At 46.1% G+C, this 27,721-nt stretch overlaps 1 protein-coding gene across 1 annotated transcript in view; it reads left to right on the forward strand.

Annotated features, from left to right (window-relative positions):
• Window positions 1–27,721, forward strand: part of WWC2 (WW and C2 domain containing 2) — a 147,467-nt gene that overhangs the window by 91,342 nt on the left and 28,404 nt on the right. The window contains exons 5-11 of the mRNA XM_052661316.1: window positions 6,389–6,468; window positions 9,882–10,011; window positions 12,976–13,122; window positions 14,273–14,346; window positions 18,613–18,855; window positions 24,029–24,118; window positions 25,226–25,848. Of these exons, the coding sequence (XP_052517276.1) occupies window positions 6,389–6,468; window positions 9,882–10,011; window positions 12,976–13,122; window positions 14,273–14,346; window positions 18,613–18,855; window positions 24,029–24,118; window positions 25,226–25,848 (1,387 nt within the window). The remainder of the gene's footprint in view (window positions 1–6,388; window positions 6,469–9,881; window positions 10,012–12,975; window positions 13,123–14,272; window positions 14,347–18,612; window positions 18,856–24,028; window positions 24,119–25,225; window positions 25,849–27,721) is intronic.

Genomic DNA, 27,721 nt, shown 5'->3' on the forward strand with positions numbered 1-27,721 from the left:
TAAATATATTTACTCACACATTGTTAATATTAATTCACTTTGAATTATTTTTAGCAATGGTGATGGACTCAGAAGAGCTATCCACAGTCTCACCTATTTGTAGTTGTGTCCATAGATTCTAAAAGAATAGTGGTTCACCGTAAGGGTTAGTTTGTAACTGTGAACAGAGTTAGCTCATGTGCACGTCAAACAATGGCACTGTAACCAATGCTGTAACTAACCTACAAAAACCATAACTGTGTGCTTCAAATAGGAAGAAATATGCCTTCTGAGAATGTAAATTGCTACCAATAGCGATTATCTCTTGCCTAGACATGAGTGACGTCTTTATGCTTAGCTTATTTGTTAGGTTTTTATGTGGGCCATTTTGCTACAGGTCTAGTTTGTCTTTGCCGACAGAGGTCCATATAGTCAAAGCTATGGTTTTTCCCGTAGTCATGTACGGATGTGAGAGTTGGACCACAAAGAAGGCTGAGAGCTGAAGAACTGATGCTTTTGAATTATGGTGCTGGAGAAGACTCTTGAGAATCCCTTGGACAGTGAAGAGATCAAACCAGTCATTCCTAAAGGAAATCAGTCCTGAATATTCACTGGAAGAACTGACGCTGAAGCTCCAATACTTTGGCCACCTGATGCGAAGAGCAGACTCATTGGAAAAGACCCTGATACTGGGAAAGATTGAGGGCAGGACGAAAAGGGGACAACAGAGGATGAGATGGTTGGATGGCATCACTGAATCAATGGACATGAGTTTGAGCAAACTCCAGGATATAATGAAGGACAGGGGAGACTGGCATGCTGCAGTCCCATGGGGTCTCAAAGAGTCATACACGACTTACTGACTGAGCAACAAAGATTGTCTTTGATCTTACATATATTATCATACCACTGATAACTAAAACCTTTATAATTATAGTTTTCAAAAATTCTCCAGGGTTCTAGACCACTCTCTGTTGCTTAGTAGCAGAGTAACTTCAGTGGATTACTTATTCGCTTTAGTACTGAGATCCCTTACTTGTGAAATAAGCATTAAAACTGTATCTGTCTAATAGAGTAGTTGTGAGGATTGAGAGGACAGAGCCTGGAACACGTGAAGTGCCTAGAATGTTACCTCTCATCTTTGCCTCCAAGTAGAGTCCATGTTTTTTTTAGAGAGTCCACATTATTTTCATCCATAATTTTTTAGTCCACATTTTTAGAAAAGGCAGAGGAACCAGAATCAAATTGCCAACATCCATTGGATCATGGAAAAAACAAGAGAGTTCCAGAAAAACATCTATTTCTGCTTTATTGACTATGCCAAAGCCTTTGACTGTGTGGATCACAATAAACTGTGGAAAATTCTTAAAGAGACGGGAATACCAGATCACCTGACCTGCCTTTTGAGAAATCTGTATGCAGGTCAAGAAGCACCAGTTAGAACTGGACATGGAACAACAGACTGGTTCCAAATAGGGAAAGGAGTACGTCAAGGCTGTACATTGTCACCCTGCTAGTTTAACTTATATGCAGAGTACATCATGAGAAATGCTGGGCTTGATGAAGCACAACCTGGAATCAAGAATGCCAGGAGAAATATCAGTAACCTCAGATATGCAGATGACACCACCCTTATGGCAGAAATTGAAGAGGAACTAAAGAGCCTCTTGATGAAAGTGAAAGTGGAGAGTGAAAAAGTTGGCTTAAAACTCAACATTCAGAAAACTAAGATCATGACATCTGGTCCCATCACTTCATGGCAAATAGATGGGGAAACAATGGAAACAGTGACAGACTTTATTTTGGGGGGGTCCAAAATCACTGCAGATGGTGACTGCAGCCATGAAATTAAAAGACACTTGCTCCTTGGAAGAAAAGTTATGACCAACCTAGGCAGCATATTAAAAAGCAGAGACATTACTTGCCAAAAAGTAATGCCAAAAAAGGTTTGTCTAGTCAAGGCTATGGTTTTTCCAGCAGTCATGTATGGATGTGAAAGTTGGACTATAAAGAGGGCTGAGTGCCAGAGAATTGATGCTTCTGAACTGTGGTGTTGGAGAAGACTCTTGAGAGTCCCTTGGACTGCAAGGCGATCCAGCCAGTCAATCCTAAAGGAAATCAGTCCTGAATATTCACTGGAAGGACTGACACTGAGGCTGAAACTCCAATCCTTTGGCCACCTGATGCAAAGAGCTGACTCATTAGAAAAGACTCTCACGCCGGGAAAGATTTAAGGCGGTGGGAGAAGGGGACGACAGAGGTTGAGATGGTTGGATGACATTGCTGACTGAATGGACATGAGTTTGAGTAAACTCTGCCAGTTGGTGATGGACAGGGACGCCTGGCGTGCTGCAGTCCATGGGGTCGCAAAGAGTCGGACACGACTGAGCGACTGAACTGAACTGAACTGAGAGTCCACATTGTGCTAAACGTGCCAGTCAGCACTAGCGTAACCCTTTGCTGTGACCTGAGGGTATTTGTTTTTATGTTCTGTGTCCTGCATTGAAACTGGGTTGGAGAATGAGAGTAGAAAACAGTGATAGCTAAAGACGTCAAATGGCTCTCTGAGAAGAAAAGGTATTGGATGTTTAACAATATAACTCTCTTTTTTAAAAAATACAATTGTATTCTAACAGAGTTCCATTTGCAACTTTGACCTATATAAGAAATAGAAATGGATTCTATTTTATTTTTCTTATTTATTTTTAAATCTTTCTGTTATTTATTTATTTGGCTGCACCAGGTCTTGGCTGCAGCATGCAGGAGTTTTTTCAGTTTCAGCATGTAAGATCTTTATTTGGCTGCATGTGGGATCTAGTTTCCTGACCAGGGATCGAACCCACAACCCCTGCGTTGGGAGCAAGGAGTCTTAGCCCCTGGGCCACCTGGGAAGTCCCAAGACCAAACTCTTGAAAACCAGAAACAATCCCAAATAACATTGAGTTGGAAATAATACCTGTTTTCACTTACCATTATAATAGAATCAAATGTTTTCATCCTTAACAAAATAAAATGCACCTTGGTGTTCGGCAGCTGAGAATCACTCATGTAATCCATTCAGAAGCCTCCCCAGGATAAAAGCAGTAGCTTCCAGCCAAGTGTAGGTAAAGTTAAAAATGGAGGAGAAAGGAAAGCACAGGTGCGTCAGTCTCCTCTATCATTGTCACCCAGCACACAATACAGCCTCACGTCACTTAAGCAGAGCAGAGTCTGAGTTGTCAGAAATTCATTTAAATTTTAAATGATCATTAAAAAAAAACCTTTTTTTCGGACTGCTCTGAACCTTTGTTGCTGTGCATGGGCTTTCTCTAGTTGCAGGGAGCAGGGGCAACTCTTCTTGGCAGTGGCCTCTCTTGTTGCAGAGCACGGACTCTAGGCACACAGGGTTCAACAGCTGCAGCACGCAGGCAGGGTAGCTGCGGCGCACACTCCTAGTCGCTCCGTGACACGTGGGATCTTCTCGGGCCAGGGGTGGAACGCATGTCTCCTGCATTGACCGGCAGATTCCCATCCACTGTAGCACCAGGGAAGTCCTTAAATGATCATTTTTGGAAGAAATTAGATGGGTGTGTCATCGAAGTCCAAATGATTTTCAAGTTTTATGTCTGTGAGAGACACTGTTAATTTGGTTGTTCCAAGTGGGCTCAATAGATAGATAGCATCATGCTTCTATCAACTGTGTTTCCAAAGGTGGACACAAGTTTCAGCCCAGCTAGTTGAGTTACTGTTGATCTTTTGGATTTCTGCTGCTGCTACTATTGTTCTTTTTAAGTGAAAATGCTGGTCTTTTTTGGTAGAAAACTGTTTGAGAGTGCTGTCAGAAGTAGAATCGCACGTGGACTGAACTGAGATTGTTGATGGCTCCTGATGTGGTCAGAGTCTGATGCTAAAACTGCAGTGTCTTCGCTGGACAGTGTGTGTGAGCTTGTTGCTCTGTGTGAATGTTAAAGCACCTTCAAGATCCTCCTCTCCCAGGCCAGCCCTCCTCCCCTGGCCAGGGAAATCCTCTCCTCCTTGGGGTCCAGGAGCATCATTTGTACCTCTCTGTGTAGTTAGGAATTGGGCCCTGCAACACAATTGTTTAGTTTACTTTTATTGAAGTATAGTTGATTTGCAATGTTGTTCATCCCTCTTATACAGCAAAGTGATTCGGTTACACACACACAGACATATATGTTCTTCTAACACAATTATTTCTGTTTCCTTTTCCCTAATAAAATAGAAGTGCATTAGGGCTCAAACTGTTAAGCCTTCTGGTAAACCCAGCAGGTAAATTATGCAGCATCTACTGTATCCAAAATATTGGGCCTCACAGTCTAGAATCGTGAGTGTCATACCGCCCTCGTCCTCGTCGTCTGAGTCCTCAGAGTGGCTCTTCTCCCTCTTGACATTTTTCCCTTCTGGTCCACAGTGCTCTCTGTTTCCCTGGCTTCTCTTGCCTCTGCCTCATGATGTCCTGTAGCTCCTCCGCTCATGGACCTCTGAGCGCTGCAGACACCCGAGTTCTGTTTTTGAACTTTCGTCCCTTCTGCGCACACGCTCTCTCTAGATGATCTCACTTATGCGCATGCATGTAAAAACCACATCCTTATGTCAGTGACCCTCCCTTCTATATCTCTAGTCTGGACAGTTGCAATTGCTTCCGAAGTGCCGTGGGTATCAGAAAAATAATTGTCTTACCAGAAACCCTTGATCTTCCCCCCCAGACAAATCCGGTCCCCCTCCCCATAAGAGCACCTTCATGTTTTGGAAGTGACCTTTGACGTGTGGCTTAGCTGGTAAAGAATCCACCTGCAATGCAGGAGACCCCCGTTCAATTCCTGTGTTGGGAAGATCTGCTGGAGATGGGATAGGCTACTCACTTCAGTATTCTTGGGCTTCCCTGGTGGCTCAGCTGGTAAAGAATCCGCCTGCAGTGTGGGAGAGCTGGGTTCGATCCCTGGGTCGGGAAGATCCCCTGGAGAAGGGAAAGGCTACCCAGGCTAGTAATCTGGCCTGGAGAATTCCATGGATTGTGTAGTCATGGGGTCTCAAAGAGTTGGACGCAACTGAGCTACTTTCCCTTTCCCTTTCGGCACATCTTCTCCCTCACCGCCCACCCTGGGGCCATCACCCTGCGCTGTGGGTCCCACCTCTGAAGCGTCCCCTGTAGCACGCCTGCCCACCTTGCAGATAGGACGGCCCCTTTGGGCCACTGTAGTCACCGCAGTGGCCTTCTGCAGCCACGGAGCAGCTCCTGCTCTACAATCCCGCTGTGATTCTCATCGTTCTTAGGAGGAAATTTAGAGATCCTCAGCGTGGCTTCAGGTGCTGTGTCAGCGGGCCTCCTTTTCCAGTCCCACCTCCTGCCCCACACGGCACCTCTGTAACCCAGCAGTGGCAACATCTCTAAATCCCAGACGCCTGCTGAGGTTGCCCTGGCCCCATGCAGCTTAGGGTGTGTGCACAAGCTCCACCCAGCAGGGACCCTTCTATCAGTGAGGCCTATGGGTCTTCTGGCCAGGGAAGTCCCTCTGTCCCCATTTTATATCTTGAAGTATCCTGTGCTTTTCTTTTCAATCACCAGTGACAATTGGTAAGGTTTATTTCATTGGACGATTATTTGCTCACTGTCAGGCTCCCTCGTTGTTCTATAAAACCCATAAAGGCAAAGATCAGATCTGTTGTGTTCACTTTCAGACCCAGGGTCTGACACACTGTGGGGATTCAACACATATTTATGGAATGAGTAAACAGGAAATAAAAGTGCAAAACACATGGAATTCCTATACACCAGAACGTGCTTAAAACTTCAGGCTGCAACTTACTATATGGAAATAAGCTTCTGACACCCATGAGAAGACCTTTAGTTTGTGACTGAACCAGGCTTGTACCATATCTCTGACCTGGAGGTTTTAGTATTCTTATTTCCAAAGATAATGGGGAAAAAATAATTGTTACCTGTTCGACAACAAATTATGTATTAACCCCGTGGTGCTCACCTGGTGTCACTCTGCAAGTTTGGGGGTGCAGCCGGAGTGATGCCGCTTACTCTGTCATGGGGGACAGCCAGGAAACCAGTACACAGACAATTCCAGCTCTCAGAAAATACTGCGAACTGAACAAAACAGAGAAATGGCCTTCGTGGGGTGGCCAGAGAAGTGCCGCCTGGCACTGCCAGTCATGATGCCCAGCTCAGAGCAACTCTGCTACACAAGATAAGGAGAGCAACTTTGAGTAATAATACACATCACCACTAATCTAAACTTATTAATCTCTTTCCATGGAATTTATATCCAGGGGAAACGAGTCGAGTAAACGTTAAACCAGTGGCTGTGTTTATGTGTTTAATAGTTTACTAATAGGTTACCTTTTAAAACTGTGTTGCTAATTATTTACAAACATTCATATTTACATTTTCTCACAAAAGGTCAAAAAGCTGAAGCGAGAACTCTCACAGATGAAGCAGGAATTGCTCTATAAAGAACAAGGCTTCGCTACTCTGAAACAGTGAGTATGAAAATAATGAAATTAACTCTCAAATAATCCAAGACCCCTGAGCCAGTCCAAAGAAAGCAGAAGTGCAGACGACATAAGAGTTTTCTCAAAGAGTAGTCAAGTAGGAGGCGCAAAGCTTGGCACCAAAAAAAAAAACAAAACACAAGAAAACAATCAACCACAGAACAATAAAAAAACACTCGGGAAAATCTACTATACACTTTGAAAAGGTCTGAAGTTTTCCCTAATGGGTGGAAGACGCAAGGAAACCAAGGGGAGAGACTCAGCTTCATCTCGCAGGCCCCCAGCCGGCCTTAGGTGGAGACGGAGCGGGAAGATGGGGCCCAGGACAGGCTGGGGTGACCAGGTTCTCTGTGGAGCCCGACCCAGGGGGCCTGTCTGCCTCTGATGCCTCCCGCCCTCACGGAGCCAGTCAGGGGTGTCTGCGGAGGGGCCGAGTGCATGTCCAGGCCCCCGAGTTCCCTCTGCCCTTTCCTGCTTTGTGCTGAAGCCCGCTGGACCTGGCCCCAGGCTGAGCCAGATCAAAGGAGAATGCGGATGATGAAGGGCATGTTGGAGGACTGGGGCTCCCTGCCCTGTTCCCAGACCCCGACGTGCACCCAGGCGTCCAGCTCCCGCAGCGCCCATCCCAGGGTCTCCGAGGCAGGGACGTGGTGGCGGTTCACGCAGCCCATGGCCTCGGGGAGGGCTGAAGCCATCATCCCTTGAAAGGCATCCGGCGGCCCTTCCAGACCCCTTCTCTCCCGCGGCCCCGTGTGGGGCCCCAGCAGTGAGGCGGGATTCACTGGGGCTTCCCGAGGGGCCCCTCTCCAGACAGGTTTACACCCTTCCTCCGGCTGCCTCCGCAGCATCCGAGGCAGCAAGGTGTCACCCCCTTAAAGATTCCCACATGTTCACTGGCCGGGCCGTCTGAGCAGATCGTTCTGTGTGTTTGGCTGAAGAGCTGTATTTCAGGACTCCCATCGCTCCGCTCAGTCACCAGCCACGTGACTCATCTCAGACACTTGGCGTTCCGGCTCAGTCTTTGGTGTTGACACGCACCTCATGTGATCATGACCATGAGATTCTTTGAGATGCTCCCACCCTGCTGGTTCTCCAGCCTGACTGCATATTAGAATAATCTGAGGTGCTCTTTAAAAAAAAAAATACACGTGTCTGGTCTCCATCCCAAGACCCCCACGTGGTTCTCAGGTCCAGCTCTGTTCAGAGAGCCTCTGCGGAGGTTGCAGTGCACCCCCAAAACCTGGGCAGACCTGGCTTCCCCTAAATGTGTTGTTTAGTCAGTTGTCCATCAACATACAGAAGGGTGTCAGGGTAGGAACACCAGGAAGCATTTAGCCACACGTTACATACTTTTAAGACACATGAAATTATAACTCATGTCACCACCAGGATTAAAGGTTAGCCAAACTTACTGTTTTTGTTATATCAATGTAACAATGATATATTGTTTCAAAGCAGTTTGCTTGCAAGCAATTTTTATAGGAATCCAAGGCATGTTTAAGAATCTGTCAATAACATTCCACAAGAAAACAATAGCCATTTGTTGTAGAAACCCAGGCTTTCTCTTGCAGCGATTCTAATCTGAGGAAGCGAGAGCAGAGAGATACCATATCTAACGTTAGACGCCCCTCATGCATCTTAACTATAGACAGAATAAAGCTGTTTTCATTCAAATGTTTACCACCATACTACCAGAAGATTGAATAATAATTTATTATACCCAGAGACCATATTTTTCAAGAAACCACGTTCCTGATACTAAAGGGAATCTTACTTGGGGTTATGACCGAAAATATATTTCAGGAATAAATTTAAGCAGAATCCCGCTGTAGGATTTTGCAACTTCACACTCACAGTAAAATGGAATAATTTTGTGGAATGTGCACCAGTTTATGCCCCGGTTGTCGTTCCACTTGGTGCCATCGTTTATGCTGGATGAATGAATGTACTTTTATTCTCTGTGTTATTCATTTCAGACTGTGGTCCCAAGTTGCACTTTGGCCCTCAGCAATAGTGTAGCTTGTGTGTAGATGGACACCAGCAAGAGAGGCGTATTTCCGCTTTGGCCCGTCCAATGGCACTGGTTGTATGTACTTTATTATAGAATTGATTTATGATGAGATTTATTTTATTTTATTAGGTTCTTTCAGACTTTAATTACTTGTTCAGCACCATAAAATATTTTCTAAAATGCTACTTGTAAAAATAAGTTATCTACAAACTGCCCTCATTTGAGTTAACTTTAGAAGAGTAAATAAGATAATATGACGTTAGTTAATTTTTTTTTCAAACTATACCCTTCACATTGAAATAAATACAAATTAGTAAATGTTTTAAACCAAATTAGCTCAGAGACAATTTTCTGTGAGTTAGTAGGTGCCGTATCTCTGGAGAGTCTGGGAATTAGACAAGGACATGCCCGAGATCGTTGTGTCGTAGCGCTGTTGGCTGGTGGGACAAGGGGGTGGCTATGTGTTTCTGAAGTAAAGCCCAGGTTTTTCCTGATGAGTCCCAAGCTACATAGGTGATGATGAAGAACTTTAGCCTTTTTTTCTTTTTAAGAATTAGGTCATTTGGTTGGGCCCTGTGACCCCTTCAGTTACCTGAAATCCTCTGATGTAGGGTGACCCTGTGAACTATGTGGACGTTCAGTAAGCAAGTACTGCTTACCAAGTACTAGTCAACAAGCTCACTGGGAGCTCTTGATTCAACATTAATGGACAAATGAACACATCTGCCCTTGCATCTTGTTCCTAGATTTGAACTCATTCAGCAAGACAGGCAACGTTATCTTGACTCATAACTGTCATGAAAATAGAATACTTTTCATATATTTAAAAAGAAACAGGGAACTAACCAAACAACCCAAGCATTATAGGATACTCACTAGTGTAAGCGAAAATCACCACCCTTTATTAACGGTCACCAGACTCTGCCCTGTGCTAGGTTTTTGCACAGACGTCGCAGCACGTAAAATTAGACGGCAGTGATGAATCCCAAGGTTCCTGGGCTCGCTCAGTTTACTGGCATTTCTGTCTTCCTGCTAAATCAGTTCCCTGGGCCCCAAACCTTTGCCAGGATCAGCGTGTGATGAGGTTTGAGTTCAGCCAGCAGTGGGACCACCCAACCAGACCGTAAACAAGAAGCCTGAAAAATAAAGAAAGAAAGAAAGAAGCCTGACGCTGATGACAGTGGGCTGGGTATGAGGTCGGGGGTGGCAGGGGTCTCAGCTCGAAGCGGTCAGAAGAGAAAGGAGGAGAGACCACCACCCTGAAGCTGCTGTGTGTGAGTCCAGCAGTAAACATCAGCTAACCACGACATCCCCACACCCAATTCCCGCGGTCTGTTTAGCCTGTACTCTGACATTCTTTGATTGTTTTTTTCCGCCTCTCTTTTAACAGAATTGATAAAAAAATGTCTGGAGGCCAGACTGGCTATGAACTCAGTGAAGCCAAAGCCATCCTAACGGAACTGAAATCTATCAGAAAGGCTATTAGCTCAGGAGAAAAAGAAAAACAAGATCTGATGCAGGTATGTGATAGAACATTTTTGTGGGTCAAGCCAAACTACTACCTTCTTGGGCCTCAGAAGTCGTCCTTGAGCAGAAAGTTCTCCAACAGAGTCTGGATGGCCCCTTTCCACCAGGACCCCATCCCCCCCACCCCCGCCTGCACCCCATTCATACGGAATTTTGTCTCATTGGAGATGGTTACAGGTACTGAGCCAGCCGCTGCCTTGGAGGAGGACAGATGAGCTCTAAGGCTCCAATATGCTTATTTGAAGGCTGGCTTTGGGTGACCTTTGAGGCAGGGCCTGGTCGATCCTGGAGCCCATGTATGGAGATTGCCGTCTTGGTGCGCCCTGCAACTCACTGCAAACTTCAGGCGGAGCCCTGATAGGCAGGGTTATCTAAACCAGTGATCCTTAGCCCAGGATACAGAAAGGGCATGTCGCCTGCCATCAGTAACTAGATAATAGGCCTTGAGAAGTGGGGGAGGGGTGCGAGGAGCTTAGAAAAGTTACTCCCCACCCCAGGAGATTCTCAAGTGCTAGCTGGGCGTGGCACGGAGAGATGCTGAGCCAGCGGAGGGGCAGCTGTGAGGTCACCTTGGAGACGGGTCGATGGCACTAGACGCCCTGGTCACACCTGTACACGCCTCACCTTACGGACCTGAGCGCCACTGGTCCAGCCCCACGTGTAGATAAAACAGCCGTTGCAGGAGCAGTGTTCTGCACCTATATATGGCACATATAGTCAAGTTTTTTTTTTTTTAAGAGGTATCTCTTCCTCCTCCTCCCCTCCTTCTATCCCATAATTATCACAAGCACTGAGAATTCTTTGTAATAGTTCAGATATTTGGAATTCTTCACCTGGCTGGGTGAGGATTTAGTCTGTGTCTTTCAAAAAATGTTTCAGCCCCTGGTGAACAGCGCCTCTGTATTTAAATAAAATGTTCAGCTACTTAATGTCAGTTTCCAAAATTCTGGTTGAATACAAGTGAATATTCTTGAACCCATATAATTTTGCATTGGGGGATTTTTAAAATAGCTTTCAAGAAGCAATTAAATATAAAAGACAATGGTAATAATAGCGAATACTTAAAATACTGACTTCGGGCCAGACGGTCTTCTGCCTGCTTTGCATAGAAATACTTCCATTTAATTCTCACGGCAGCCCTAAAGATAGCCTCTGTTATTATCCTCAATTTACAGATACGAAAACCACAGTACAGCGAAGTTAAGTTACTGAAAGTCACACAGCCGATAAGTGGCAGGACCGAGGTTCAAACCCAGGCAGTCTTGCTTCAGAATAGATGGTTCTAATATGCACATAACGCATACAGAACTTTACTTGGATTCACTTTTTGTTGTTGTTCTACAGCGAGCCTGCTGATTAAATCAGTCATCCCTGAAAAAAAGTTAATGGTTCATGTACAGATTTACATTGGACCCTCATAATTTACCAATTTTAGGTCCTATTTGATTCTTCCTGTAAACTTTGAATTTATACATAGGCCAGATTAAGTTTAAAAATTAGATAACTTTTAAATTACTAAAATATGTAAAGTAAGTAATAGATCTAGAAATCAACAACAGAGCTGAAAAGGACTTTAGATATCTTCTGTGACTTTCAAACCTCTTTGGATATGACCCACAGTAAGAAATATATTTTTCATCAAAACACAGTAACACAAATATCTTCACCTGTAGATATACACACACACGCCAGATTTCACAGAAATATGCTTGCTTTTGATACTAGTAGTATACTTTGATTTTATTTCCTAGTCTCCTCTATTTCATTTTAAAACATACTAGTCATGACCTACTAAATTAATTGAATTCATGGTCATCCCAGATAGGTTTGAAAAATATACATCTTTTCATTGTTCACAACAAAAATGTAGAAGAGACTTGTCCAAAGTCTTAAAAAGGATTCATTGTTCTTTTTTGTAATGCATTATTCCATTTGACCATTTACGTTTTATCCCTCATACATTTTGTATAAAAATATATATTTTGTATAAAAATGCCTTTGAAAGAAAATAGAGGTTAGGTGAAAAACAAGTATCAGATCTCTGATAGTCCTAATTTCTTATCATGAGGATTTTATATATCAGGAATAAATCCTGGCTCTTCTTAAAGCTGATAATAATGAGCTTCTTATGTTTTGGTTAGTGTTTTGTAAGGGGGGGGTTGTTGGTAGAAGTTTAGATTTTTCATTTTTAATGCTATCACTGGCTCACATCTTCCCTCTAAAATAAACTCCCTATATTAAACCTGGATGCTGACAGCAGCCATGTTCAATTGTAATTATGCACTTTCCCAAAACAAACATCATTGCAGGTACTGATCGACTGCAGCTTCTGGGCCTCAGTTTCCTAATCTCTAACGTCTATATGAGCTAAATAATCTCTTGCATCCTATCCAGATATCAAATGGCATAACTGTGGACATCAGTAGGAAGTTTGCCTACTTTATCTAAAATGAGATTGCATTATAGGTATCCCATGTCTCCAGAATTTCTACTGCATAAAATGGGTAGCCCTCATTAAAATAGACTTTTTAACAAATTTTTCAAAAAGAGAAATGCATTTGTATGTATAACGAGTCACTTTGCTGTACAGCAGTAATTACCCCAACATTATAATTCAACTATACTTCAATTAAAAATTAATTCAAAAAATTTTTAAAATAAGAAATGCATCTATTAAATATTAAGATACCATGATTCACAGGATGAAGAATTCCCAGGCTGTCTTGAGAAAGAGAAGATAGCCTGTTTTAATATGATCTCACATATTTTCAGAGTCTGCATTTATGTGCAAAAACTGTCTTGTACCCTTATTTTTGTCAGTCATTTAAAGTGATAAACACCCACTAAGATAAAGGAATTGTTGTTTCCACTGAGATTAGCTCTTTCGACGTAATTTTTCCCTGGTGGGGAAGTTTCACCCCCTTCAGTGCTTGAAGTGCTTTGTGTTTCCTGAACAGAGCCTTGCTAAGCTGCAGGGGCGGTTTCACGTGGACCAGAGCATCGGCACATCTGAGCCAGACCTGAGATCCAGTCCTGTGAACTCGCATCTCTCCCTCTCCAGACAGACCCTGGACACGGGCTCACAAACCAGCATCTCTGGGGATGTAAGTTATCCGTGTGAAAGGGCCCTGATTATGGCGTCGCTGGCGGATGGGAGGGGGCCAGAAAGGGGCTGCGAGTTTCAGCTGTGTGCATGCAGCAGTTCGTACTCATAAGACTGGATTTACAAACCTTAGCCTTATCTTTTCTGCCTAAGTGCCAAGCATATCAAATGGCAACCCACTCCAGTATTCTTGCCTGGAGAATCCCAGGGACTGTGCAGCCTGGTGGGCTACTGTCTATGGGGTCGCAGAGTCGGACACGACTGAAGCGACTTAGCAGCAGTAGCAGCAGCAGCCAAGCATATCAGAATCTGTCCAGATAAATAGCTTGGTTCAAACTTTCTCATACTGTATTTATTCAGAGACTCTATTGAAAGATAAGAGACACATGAGAATTTAAGTTTTTCCTCTTAAGTTTAGAGCCTTGGAAATTAAGGTCCTTCCAAATACACATTAAGGCTAATGAAAAACATAAATATATGCCTTTAAAAATGAAACCAAAGAGCTTGTTTTTACACATCTGAAGTTGATTATATTAAAATGTTTGATTGGTGGTTTATACCTGGCACTTGAAAATATTTAATGTGGTCTGAATATTATTACCAGTTTATAGTCTACCTTTTGGGACACCATTAGCAGATATTTACTTTTCAATAAGTTCCCAGTTATTTTTGTGTTCTTTGAATTCTGTGCTATGAAAGTAGAGCAGATAGAGATCAACAGTAGGGCTTACCTGTTTGAAAAATTAATTTTTGAAGTAATTTATGTTTATGCATTTGAAGTTAAATGATGGAAATTTTGGCTCACAGAGACAAGGAAATTAGTTCCAGTTCATAAATTTTATTGACCTGTAAGCCCTTCATAAACTCTTAGACACCAGAAGCATTTACCTGATTTTTTTTAATCCTGATTTTAATGTGTAGAGAAAAGGATGTTAAAGTCTTTGAAAAAAATTCAGCAAGCTTGAATTAAAAAGAAATGTTTTGTCCCCACTGAGACGCGAAAGTAAGTGCCTTTGCAAACTGGTGTTCCCAATTTCAGTACTATCTTCTTTAGCTTTTCAATTACTCGTACTTCCTAGAAACAAAAGCAGTTTTACTTCATTCATTAGCAGAGTTAATTGACTTTTTCCCCTTTTGTTTTTTTTAACTAGATCGGAGTGAGAAGTAGATCAAATTTAGCTGAAAAGGTCAGGCTGAGCCTCCAGTATGAAGAAGCGAAAAGAAGGTAAGAGCAGGGCACTGTGTGGCAGTCAGGGGTCAGTGGGCTCCCCGGCGTTTTCCGGAGTTCATCTTTATTCCTGTGGTGACATCTGCTGGGCACTCGCCAAGCGTGTTTTACGGAGATCACCCTTCAGATCTTGGAATATAAAGGTTGTGGGGTCTCCCCCACCCCACCCAAAGCCAAAGAACAAGGAGAATTCGTGAGAAGGGCAGGAATGGAACTGTCCCCTTCTTTCTGGAAGGAAGAAGCTTTAAGGCTGTACGGTACCTACTCACAATTTAAAGTGAGGAAGTTGGTTCCCCAGACAGTGCTGCAGAGACTCGGGTGCTGGGCTTGGTAGCAGCTCGGAGTTGAAGGTAAACAGCTTCCAGCACCTTCCTCGGTGTCGGAGGGAAGCCCCCCGCTGGTGTCCTGGGGGATGTCTGGGTGTCGCTCAGTTTTGGGGTGGTCCCTCCTTTACCCTCTCCACTCTTCTTCAGCACAGCCTCACTGCCTTTTTCTCACCTGTGCCTCCAGAGAGGGTCTGGGAGACTCCTCCGTCCTCAAGTTGGTGACAGACTGAGCAGGTTTTCATAACGTAGGAACTGTGCTTGTTCTGAGAGACAGGGTCACACCGAAACCCTTCATCATTTTGCTTTTAAGAGTGTGCAGGTGCTGCTGCTCCATTGTCTAGGAAGGCACGGGGGCACAGGCCCGTGTTATCAGAAGCATGAGCTGCTCAGCTGAGAAAGTGTGTGGTTTCCCACTGCAAGGCAGCCCAGTAGGTGGATATTGAAGTCCATCTGTTAATACTGGTGATGATGAGAATTTAAAAGTCATTGGCTAGGGACTTCTTCGGCAGTCCAGTAGTTAAGACTTCATCTTCCAATGCAGGGGGTGGGAAGCTGGGAATCCCATCGACCTCGCAGCCAAAAAAAAAAGAAACCCAAAGCATAAAACAGAAGCAGTATTGTAACAGATTCAATAAAGGTTTTTAAAACAATCCACATCAAAAATAAATAAATAAATCTTAAAAATTAAAAAAAAAAAAGTCATTGGCCAGATTTCTTAGAGGTTGTCTGGCTTTAACAATGCCATTATTTGATCTGCCTCAGTCCAGTATTTACCTCTCCGTAGCCTCTGTTACTAATATTACTTGGCTCTTTGATTTACTGAAAGAACCGGAAGCTTTGTTCCACAAATTATTAACCACCGTGAGCTTGAGCAAGTCACTTCGCCTCTCTGAGCAGCATTATACCCAGCTAATTTTAATGCCTGTAAAGTTTCCCAGGTGGACTGTAAATTTCTTGAGGGTAGGAAAAGCGTCATGCACCACGTTGTCTGCTTCTAACGTCCGGCACTAGCGGTTCCCCTCGACCGGGACTGAGGGCTCCTTTGTGCTGTTGCGGCCTGGGGACCTGGGAGCCTGTTCGGGTCGCTCCAGCTATGAGCACGCCAGCCCCCGAGCCGCCAGAACTCCTTGGCTCCGACATAAACAAAGCCAGGATCAGTGTCTGGCTTTCCGAAGGAGAACGGCCGTAACTTAGAATTAATCTTGGGGAGGCGAGCCTCATCCCCCTTTGTCCTTGGGGTTTGACTCGACTTCCCTTGGGCCAGCTTGAGCTTCTGCTGGACGCTGGCTCCATCTGGAGCTTAAACAGCACTTGTCTTCTAGGTGTTCCAAGAAAGCGTCACAGTTTCTTGCCCAGATTTAGCGCACTCTTTCCAAATCAAATTCAAGACCTACCTAATGCCCGATCCCACAAGCAACAGGTGCTGTTCTTTCTTTCACTACATCATTGCTCACAATTCAGTTGTTTAATTCAGTCCCATCAAGACTTAAGATGTTGGTTCTTTCCCATTCGGTTACATTGCTGTTTGTTACCATTTGAGGTTTTGCTTTAGTTACTAGTGATTCTGAGGAGATGGTACGTCTCGGGGGTTTCTGCATGTGTTGAAAGTGCTTTTTCTTCCTTAATTCTGAATAAGTAAAGAATTTTGTGTTTACTTGTGTTTGGGTTGTGTTTCTCGGAAACCTGTTTTCTCCTGCAGCCTTTGTTTTACATGCTTAATGAAGCCAATAATATCATGCTTATTTAGCATTTTGATGATTAATTTTCCAGTACGTTGAGACAGTTGTTTACAGTTTTGTGGTTAAAGCTGAAGAATAGCTGATGTTACATCTATCATAAGTGCAGACAACAGGTGAAAATCACAAGTACATTATACACACAGCATAGTTTAAGGTGGCAACTTTCTTTTTAACTCAAACAGGAAACTCAAGGCACCAGAATGTGAAGCTGCCTCCCTCTTGGTCCTGATAACGTTTTTCAGTCACCTTTTTCTTCTCCTCTACAACTTCCTCCATCTAAAAGGGGGGGCAGGCACCCCCTTTTCTCTCTTCATCGTCTTCTGCTATGTGCTGTGATAATACCAGAGTAATCATCCAACATTTTGAAGTAGGAATATAGGGTTCCTAATGCCAATATCCAGTACTCTTGCCTGGAGAATCCCATGGACGGAGGAGCCTGGTGGGCTGCAGTCCATGGGGTCGCTGAGGGTCGGACAAGACTGAGCGACTTCACTTTCACTTTTCACTTTCATGCATCAGAGAAGGAAATGGCAACCCAGTCCAGTGTTCTTGCCTGGAGAATCCCAGGGACAGGGGAGCCTGCTGTCTATGGGCTGCTGTCTGTGGGGTCGCACAGAGTCGGACACGACTGAAGTGACTTACCAGCAATGCCAATATCAGCTGTGTTCATAGTTTATCTTTTTGAAAGATATTTATTTATCTATTTGTTTCACTGCCCCAAATCTTAGTTGTAGCTTGCAGACTCTTAGCTGTGACATGTGGGGTCTGGTTCCCTGACTAGGATTTGAACCCAGGGCCCCCAGAGTTGGGAGTGAGGGGTCTTAGCCACTGGACCACCAGGGGACTCCCCATAATTTGTCTTGATCGTGTGCTTGTGGTCAAAACAGCCAAGTGCCGTTCCTCTAGTGAACAGTCCCGACAGTCCTCATGGTGCCCAAGACCAAGTTATTGGATTCGGGTGGTCCTTCTGATTGAATCCGGAGTTGACTTGATGGTTGAGTACAAAGCTCTAGACGCGGTGAGGTCTGGGGTCAGCAAAACCATGAAGCTGGGGAGGAGTCCCTTGGCTGCGTTTTCCTCCTCCCCGCACTCCTGGCCACGTTGCCCCTTCCTACCGCCACCCCGGTAGGGCCGCTCCCGCCGTGCCGCCTGTGCTGGATGCCCCGCCAGCCGCGTGCAGAGCAAGACCAGGTCGAGGCGCGCGGCACATGGTGTAGATTCCACCCAGGCCCCGGAGCGGGAAGCGAGCTCCCTGTGCGCGTCGAAGGACATGGCTGGAGGAGGCCCAGCCCGCCTGCTCTTCGCTGGCGACACTGGGACCTTGAGGGGCTGCCTTGGTTGTGGTTCCGGGTGGCCCAGCCCTGTCTTCTCCCCTCACCCAACTGGCTGATCTTCAGTTGCTGCCAGCGTAGCCCGGGTTCAGCATCTCGACCCAGAGGAAGGGAGCCAGCATGACAGCATTTCAGGCGTCACTCACCAGAGTTGCTGGTTTGTCTTTTTTAACAAAGTCCTCAGGTGTTCCTCCACGCATCAGGACTGACTGGTCCTCTGCTTCTTAAGCATCTGTATAGTTTGACCTTCATCCTTCTTTTCAGGTAGTAGGTGTGATAACCTGGATTCTAAAGGTGGGGAGGGTGAGGCGGATGAGAAGTGTAGCGTCAGCTCGGGGACCTGACTAGGGGCTGCGGTTCGGTCAGCCTCTCACCCTCTCCTCCCTGTCACAGCTGCCCCTGGGGGTCAACCCCAAACTTAGCCTGCCTAGTGTTTCCCTCTCCTTGGGACTTCTTAGAATGTGCACGACCATTTTATTTTATTTTATTTTCATAATATATATATTTTATAGAAGTACAGTTGACTCACAATGTTTCAGGTGCACAGCAACGTGAATCAGTTATACATATACACATATATTATTGTGGGGGTGGGGGGCTTCCCCAGTGGCTCAGATGGTAAAGAATCTGCCTGCAATGCAGGAGGCATGGGTTCGATCCCTAGGTTGGGAAGATCCCCTGGAGAAGGGAACCCACTCGAGTATTCTTGCCTGGAGAATCCCATGGATGGAGGGGCCTGGTGGGCTACCGTCTATGGGTCACAAAAGAGTCAGACGCACCTTAGCGTCTAAACCACCACCATATTATTTTTCAGATTATTCTCCATTATAGGTTCTTAGAAGATACTGACTCTAGGTTTTATTTCAGTATGGCCAACCTGAAAATTGAACTGTCAAAGCTGGACAGCGAGGCGTGGCCTGGGACGCTGGACATAGAGAAGGAGAAGCTGATGCTGATCCACGAGAAGGAAGAGCTTCTGAAGGAGCTGCAGTTCGTCACCCCGCAGAGGCGCACGCAGGACGAGCTGGAGAGCCTGGAGGCCGAGAGGCAGCGGCTGGAGGAGGAGCTGCTGGCCGTGAGGGGTGCGCCCAGCCGGGCCTTGGCCGAGAGGTGCGTTCCCGCCCAGGGCTCCGGGCCGTCCTCCATGGTCCGGGAATCTCAAATGCACCTGCCCTTGATGGACCGAGAGCCAGCATGAAAGGACATCCCCCCCATAGAGCAGTAAAGCACACTCTCCTTGGGCCCCGTGGCTCCTCCGTGATTGTTGAGAACGTGAAAATGCCTGAGACAGATGTTGAATAAGTAAGGAATGTTGACAGAAAACCAGGAATGCAGTCTGATAACAGTGGCTGTAAACTATCGCACTCTGATAAGAGAGATTATCTGGACTGTTAGAGCAGCGCAAAGCTTCCTACTCTGGGCTTTATTGCTCACAAGAATGCAAAAGTTGATTGCTTTTCAGTTCACAAGGAAAAGACGTCTTGCTCCCTTTGATATTTCACCAGGTCACAAGACGTTCGCTTGGACTTTGTCAGTTGAAACACTCATCTGGAGCAGGTGGAAAATAGAAAGGAAAATACTTTAAGCCATTTTTAGATCTTCCTGTGGGAAGGTATAAATTGATCATTTGATCTAAAAAAAAAAAAAAATGCAGTTTTGTAAATGGATCAGCTGCACTCTCAGGCCGGGGGACCTGTGTGTGCAGGTTCACCATGAGGCCATCACCCCCCGGGGTCCAGGCTGTGCTGACAGATGCCCAGACCTGTTTCCCTGTCTCAACCATAGGCCAAGCAGCCCTTTAGAACCCCACCCCGCACCCATCATTTAGGCCCACAGGTAAGGAGCAGAATGAAGGGCAAGAAACTCACATTTGCATATTCTCAGGTGACCTGGAAGTAAGTTTAAAATCCCCAGCCATAATCCAGTCACTTTTGGTTTTCCTTTTTTTTTTTTTTTAAACTTCTTGGCTTCTTGCATGCCTTGTCCTCTATACGCGTTTAAGGTTGTGTGCTGACATAATACCAAAGCATTTGAGAAGTAGAGTGCTGGAGAAGGTGGGGGTGGTGGGCAGGGAAAAGCATCTCTGACATTCCTGGTCACGCATTAGCATGGGCACCTGTCTGACCGTGACCGTGCGGGGAGCGTTGGCCTCCGTGAGTTAAGGTGCTGACGGCGACGACTGGTGGCTGCAGCGTCACAGCTTTCAGGAGTGTGAGAAAATATCCAAGGGGACCCTTTACAGATGACGGCCTTTCACCGTCTTAAATACTTGTCGTCACTCCCCCGCATCTCCTCCCCTCCCGCGCTGACATCTCTCGTCTTGTGAGCTGCAGGCTCAGCCCGCAGGCAGGTGTGAGCCGGGCTGGCCAGGTAGGGATCCATCTGAGCAAGACCAAAAGGAACAAAATGGAAGGGTCAGAAGGCAGACTTCAGTTGTTTCCCTGAATTACCTTGATGCTCTTGAGCGTCTGTGTCTGTGTCTCTTAAATTTCAAGATTTAAGAGATTCTCAGGTGAGATTCTGGGTCGTTACTGACCTGTGGTCTCTGCAGGAGCCCACAGAACTCACATGAATTTTCAGTAGGCGGGTGAGCCTCTAGAATCCCCCAGCCCCAGTCCTTGAGGGGTCACTGACTCTCAGGACCAAGGAGATCAAGCTCGCCCCCTAGTGGTCATAAAGCGCATCCGGCGGAGTAATGCTCCCGTGTGACCCATCTCCCGCAAAGAGAAATGGCTCTCCAGTGAAAAAAGCCTTCCTACGCATCTGCCTGTCCTTTCCTTACAGTTACTGAAATTCCTTAAACCCTGAGCTTTCCTACAGCTGATAAGATCTTAACATTGCTCCTTCTTTTTTCGTAACTCTTAGAGGTTTTGCCTTACGTCTTGCCAAGATGTCTTCATTCTCTCTTAATTATATGAATATTTTTGCCACTGGTTCTGAAAAAAAGGGCTTCCCTTGTGGCTCAGCTGGTACAGAATCCACCTGCAATGTGGGAGACCTGGGTTTGATCCCTGAAGAAGGGAATGACTACCCACTGCAGTATTCTGGCCTGGAGAATTCCATGGACTATACCGTCCATGGGGTCACAAAGAGTCAGATATGACTGAGCAACTTTCACTTCACTCACTGAAAAAAAAATTTGTAGCAAGTGGGAGGGGGTATGAATGTATTTTTGTTTGGGGTTTTTTTTTTAATGGAAAAGGAGCTTGTTCCTTCTGTAGATGACGTGCGCCTTCCCCCTGGGGACACTGGGGCAGAGGTGAGGGGTATGACAAGCTGTGGTGTGGAGCTGTGGGACCGTGGGAGGGCTCCGTCCGGGCCAGGTGGAAGAGATCCTTCTCACTCAGGAGGACCACCAGCCGGGGCTGGAGAAGGGTGAGGGGAGACAGGCTGACGTCTGAGCAACTTGGGCCCTACCACAGAGGAAGAGGGAGAGGTCATTTTCCAGGAAGGAGACCAGGAACCAGCTCCCACCGAAAGAGGCTCTGACCCCATCAAAGACAGGAGGTGGGGCGCTTGACCAAGGACAGTGAGAGCCGCACCCACCTGGTGGGGCTTCTGTGACTCCTGGGGCCTTCGTTAAGCTTCTCCCAGTGACCTGTTACCTAGACACCTGCTGGACGGGGTCTGGGGAGGGGGTCCCGGGCTCTCCCTGGGTGGAATGGGGAGAAAGAGCTGGGGCCTGCCCTCCAGGAGCTTAGGGTACAGTGGCGGGACACAGGCCGGGCCTCAGGGGTTCAAGGGAAACAGAAAGGGTCCAGAAGAGCAGCACCTGAGCCATCATCAGGGGAGGACACGGGGACCATCAAGTATGACTGACTAGGGCACAAAGCTTTGAATTTAAATTGCAGCATGAAACACACTGTCACATTGAAGCTCTCAGTTCAGTTCAGTCACTCAGTCATATCTGACTCTGTGACCCCATGGACTGCAGCACACCAGGCCTCCCTGTCCATCACTAACTCCTGGAGTTTACCCAAACTTATGTCCATTGAGTCGGTGATGCCATCCGACCATCTCATTCTCTGTCGTCTCCTTCTCCCGACTTCAGTCTTTCCCAGCATCAGGGTCTTTTCAAAAGAGTCAGCTCTTCGCATCAGATGGCCAAAGGATTGGAGTTTCAGCTTCAACATCAGTCCTTCCAATGAATATTCAGGACTGATTTCCTTTAGGATGGACTGGCTGGATCTCCTTGCAGTCCAGGGGACTCTCAAGAGTCTTTTCCAACACCAGAGTTCAAAAGCATCAATTCTTCGGTGCTCAGCTTTCTTTATAGTCCAACTCTCACATCCAAACATGACTACTAGAAAAACCATATCTTTGACTAGATGGACCTTTGTTGGCAAAGTAATGTCTCTCTTTTTAACACACCAGAACACCTTCGTGTATATGTGACAGTTTTAAAACTTACCTCAGAAGTACTGCTTCTGTGTCAGGTGGATTGAAGGACTTTCTCCAGACCTTGTGTGCCTTCTAATTCAGTTCATCTACTTTGAATTAATATTTTTCCTTGTTTTTGTTTATCTTTAAGAGATTTTTTTTTTTAAAAAGGGACCGTACTCCTTTTCAAAATACACCTGTGAAAGCTGTGAATTAAGAATTTATCACCCTTTGAAGTACTAAACAGAATGACAAGAGTTACTTTTTTTTTTTTTTTTAACACAGAGTGAAATTGTGTTGGTGGCACATCAAAGGATAGGTATCTATAAATAAAATATGGGCATATTTCCTCGCTGCCTAAAACGTACATAGGATTTCAAAGAGGTTGAAAAATTAGGGAATTTTTCTTTCTCTGCAAAGAAAAGTAGCTAATTTTTGTATCGGCACCTTGCGGGGTGTGCTGAGACTCTGAACACGGGAGATTGGTTTTGATGTCTGAGGAGTTCTTTCACGCACGTGGCTGGCTCTGTTTGAGCTCTTGCACAGCCTTAGCAGGTGGACACGGCAGGATTATAATCACCATTTTACAGATGAGGAAGTCAGGAGCCACAGCTAGGTGACTTACCATAAGGACACGCCAGTAAGCAGCCCACCCCAGAACCGAAATTGTGGTGATTTCCTGGGTCTCCTTCTGCTCTTTTCAATGATGTCTAAAGACCCTGATGTAGACAGTATGCTTGACGTATTTTTAAAATGGCTTACTCAATAAGCCAGAAAGAAAAACACCAATACAGTATACTAACACATATATATGGAATTTAGAAAGATGGCAATGACGACCCTGTATGCAAGACAGGAAAAAAGACACAGCTGTGTATAACAGACTTTTGGACTCAGAGGGAGAGGGAGAGGGTGGGATGATTTGGGAGAATGGCATTCTATCATGTATACTATCATGTAAGAATTGAATCGCCAGTCTATGTCTGATGCAGGATACAGCATGCTTGGGGCTGGTGCGTGGGGATGACCCACAGAGATGTTATGGGGAGGGCGGTGGGAGGGGGGTTCATGTCTGGGAACACATGTAAGAATTAAAGATTTTAACATTAAAAATAAATAAATAAATAAATAATAAAAAATAAAAAATAAATGGCTTACTCAAGTACACAGTTCCATAATACTTGGATTTTTTTTTCAATCTCATAAAAACTTGTTCAGCTGAATGTGGATTAAATTTCATGAAAATCCAGTCGCAGGTGATGAGAGGTGCTGTTAATGGAAATCACTTTTATGTCTTTTGCTTGCTCAAAGGGTTAAGCCAAGATTAGCTCACATTGGCAATATGGACACTGGACTAATTTGTTTCTTAATCGCCAGAATTCTCATCAAAATGAGATTGGAATTCTTGTCACCGAATGTGATTTCGGAACAGTCCTTACCAAATTCCATGCTCAGATGATCCTTCCTAATTCCTGTTATTTCCTAATTCCTGTTATTGTTGTCAGATGTTTTAGTAACGGAAGCGGAAGTCACGAGGCTGCAGAAGGATCCTTAATCTTTGCTCATCTCCTTTGTTTTCTTTTCCTCCCCACTGTCTTTCCCTAATTTGTGAGTGTGAGGTTTTTTCACTCATTTAAGAAAATTTAAGAAAATTTTAGAATACCAGAACTCTACAAGGTCTAGTGACACTGGCCATGTGGACATCCCTCCGCCTTCACCCAGTGGCTGCGGATGGCTCTGACCACTTTCCTTCTGATGGGTGGTTCTGTTTTCTCTGTGTTGAGTTCATTTTGATTTCACAAGGGAAAATAATAAGAATCTTTTAATTCTCCCTTCAGTTTCTATGCTTATTGTCGTTATGTTGAAAATAAATTTATTTATCTCCTTTTTTTTTTTTGTCTAGATTGAAATTGGAAGAGCGAAGGAAAGAGCTGCTACAGAAACTTGAAGAAACTACTAAATTAACTACATATTTGCATTCACAACTTAAAAAGTAAGTCTGTTTGGTTCCTGAAGGGAAAATTTTTCTTGGCTACCTTCAGGCATGTTGCAATTCTGCTTCAATTACCTCCTCTTGATTTTTGATGACTTAAAAGTAAGAAAATAGTCACACTAGTACAGTTAAAACCTGATCGACCAGATTTAAAGTTGGAGAGATTTGTTTGTTTGCTTTCATGAACCCCAGGGTCCTATTTGGAAGCTGTTTGCAGTGTGTTGGGAAGAAGATATATTTTAATGACCAGGACATACTTAGGAAAATAACACATTTCTCCACATCATCCCTTCTTTTAAAAAGGGAGATTTGCCCTAAAATAGCCACACATTCACTTCCAAAATATACACAGAAAGAGGAAGAAGGGGAGTGAGCCTAGCGGCCTTTGTCTTTAGAAGCTGGCTTTTTCCTCTCTCACAATAAAAGATTTCGTTCTCTAAGTAAAGTCACAGCAGTAACCCTTCATGGTGTTTACCTCCACACACACACTTTTATATATTTTTAGTTGCACAGTCGCTTCTGGATATTTATGCGGATAGATTTATCAGTAGATGTTTGATCCCTTTTTAAATTTTTTGTAAACTTTTACACAAGGAGGATGATTTTTGGTAAGGTAGGATTGCTCCTTAGAGAGTCTTTCGAGAGCCGGGTTGGACATGTTCGAGACTGGGCATGGAAACGTGTGGCGTGGCTGCAGGTGCCCTTTCCCCGGTCGCTGACCTTGATCTTTGACATCACTGGGTTCCTTCCCTCTCTGCCGAAGGAGCCAGCAAGGGCTTCCATCCACATCATCGCAGCTTCTTGCTTTGTTTCTGTTTGGTCTTACTTATTTATTTTGGCTGTGCTGGTTTTCCGTCACTGCACGGGCTTTTCTCCAGCTATGCCGAGCAGGGGCCCCTCTAGCTGCTGTGCTTGGGCTGCTCGTGGCAGTGGCGTCTCTTGTCGCTGAGCACAGGCTCCAGGGTGCTCGGGCGTCCGTAGCTGCAGCTCCCAGGCTCAGCAGCTGTGGTGCACAGGCTGCACGGCTGCTCAGCGTGCGGGGTCTCTGCCGCTGAGCCGCCAGGGAAGCCCGCGTCCAGGCTCTCACTGTGCGCCTTTCTCTCCCAGCCTCTCCGCCAGCACGCTGTCCGTGTCCTCCGGGAGCAGCCTGGGCTCCCTGGCCTCCAGCCGGGGGTCCCTGAACACGTCCAGCAGAGGGTCGCTCAACTCCCTCAGCTCCAGCGAGCTCTACTACACCAGCCAGGGCGACCAGCTGGACGCGGATTATCAGTACAAACTGGACTTCCTCCTGCAGGAGAAAGGCGGCTACATGCCTTCCGGCCCCATCACCACCATCCACGAACACGAGGTGGCCAAGTCCCCCAGCCAGCCTGGCCAGGGCGGCCCCAGGGGGGCGGCAGCTGCAGCCCCAGGCCACCCCACCCCCCTGGCCGAGGCCCCCAAGTCCGTAACGTCCCTGTCCTCAAGGTCCTCCCTGTCTTCCCTGTCCCCGCCCGGCTCCCCGTTGGTCTTGGAAGGCGCGTTCCCCATGTCTCCCCACGACGGCCCCCTCCACCAGTTCTCTGCTGACTTTGAGGACTGTGAGCTGAGCGGCCACTTTGCAGACATCAGCCTCAGAGAGCATCAGCTGCTGCTGGACCCTGACCCGGGAGGAGCGCCCCCGTCTCTGCTGGACGAGAACAAGGAGCTTGGCGAGTGTGCTCAGGAGCCACTGTACGAGGGGCCCGCAGGTACACGGAGACCACGCTCTAAGCTGCCCCCGCCAAACCATCTTCAGGGATGAGGGGAGGTTACTTTTTCTGTGGGAGCAAGTATTGGTACACGTCCCCCTTCTCTTTCTGCTGCTCTTTTTTCATTTTGGCTTCATTTGGGAAAGAACGTTTATTGCTATAACTTGCACAGTTTTTTTTTTTTCTCATCAAATATAAATCACCTTCCGTATTTAATAGATTTAACCGTTACATGTCCATTTTGTCGTCTGGAACCCTGCTGTGTCCTGCAGCTGCCTGGGGACATACTTTGTGAACGTTCTTCAACCTTCCAGATAAGGGGCTGTTTCTGAAATAGTGAGGTGGGGAAGAGGGCTTTTTTTTTTCCTCAAAGTTGGCCTAAAAGAGATTCAAACCAAGGCAATTAGCATAGCAGCTAATTAGTACCAAGGTTCAATGTTTAGATTGCTATGGGAATTCTCTATAAATACAGTTTCTGCTTCACGCCAGACTCTCCCTTTCCGCAGAGAGTTAATTTGGAGAAAGCGGTCCCAGCCTGCGGTGTCGCCCTGCCACCTTCTGGCTGTAGAGCTAGTTGCCATGGGGTTGAGTTCCCACTCCTGCCTGAGCTCAGAGAGGCAGAAACAGAGGGAAAGTCTCCTACGCTTTAATTGCTTGCCTTTGCGAGGCCGGAGCTTTTAATACAGTGGATGTGGTTGTAAAGATCCCGGGATGGCATGCACCTTGGCTGGCAGGTGGTCACAGCTGTGGTCTGAGGAGCCCGCCCTGAACACGATAAGAAAGAGACTCCAGCGCCCGGGGTGCAGACAGAGATGCTGGGTGGTTCGTGTGCCGCTTGCCCGGCAGGTGCCAAAGCTGCAAGTGACGTGTTGACTGAAATAATTAGCCGCAAAGAAAAGGAGCACCGAAGCAGTGTTTACAGAATGGCTCCAGCAAAGCAGAGACCTGCTGCAGGGCCTCACGCCTGCCCCCAGGAAGGCGTGCGGTGTGTGGCACTGGGGCCCGCCACCCCCCAGAGCCCGCCCGACCTGCACTCACATCTCAGGGGCTCCTCAGTTCCAGCGAGCGCATTGCCCCATCTCTCAGGCTCATTAGCTTCTCACCTGCAAGGTGGGGGCAACACGGGATCTACTTCGTGGGACGCTGGGAAGGTTGATGCTCTCATAATGCATCAGGAGCATCAGCCACGCCTGGCACTCAGTGTGCCGCTCATGGGAGTTAATATCACCCCTATGACACGGAGCAGTGCAAAATCTGCCAAACCCAGTTCCTACCACAAACCACTGATATCTACAAAGGGAAGATAAAGCAAGAGAGAGGGAAGAGAGAAGAGTGGGTATTGTGCCTTTCTCCTGTGCTCTGGGCCTGAAGGACCCCAGTTCCCGAGCATTTCATCGTGTCCCTGCTGGATGGCGGAAATCAAGAACACCTCCGAAGTCCTTCCGCAGTCACTCTCTGTCAGGCTGCTGTGGTTATTCCTGGGGGTAATCAATAAATCATGTCATCACCTTTACCACTCCTGAAGGAGGGGTGGGTGGAGAGAAGGCACTCCATCATCAAAGAAGATGCCTTCCCCCTGCCAGAAATAGAAAGGGAAAGGCAGCAATCAATCCAGAATCTAGAGCCTCAAGTCTTAAACATCTTAACAAGATGTAAAGTCACGACTCAGAAGGGGGGCGAAATGCATACCAGTGTGGATCCCTGCTCTCTCCCGGGCTCTCCACTGGCCGAGGATGAAAGCGCACCATAGGCTTGCAGCTTATTACACGGGAGCGCAGCTTCAGAGGAGGCTGCCGGCTCTCCGCAGGACGCCCAGCCATGAATATGAGTCAGAGATAAAAGTTAAGTGGGAGTCAGTGAGGATTCAGTAACT

Source organism: Budorcas taxicolor, chromosome 24 (assembly GCF_023091745.1).
Source record: "Budorcas taxicolor isolate Tak-1 chromosome 24, Takin1.1, whole genome shotgun sequence".
Lineage (NCBI taxonomy): Eukaryota > Metazoa > Chordata > Mammalia > Artiodactyla > Bovidae > Budorcas > Budorcas taxicolor.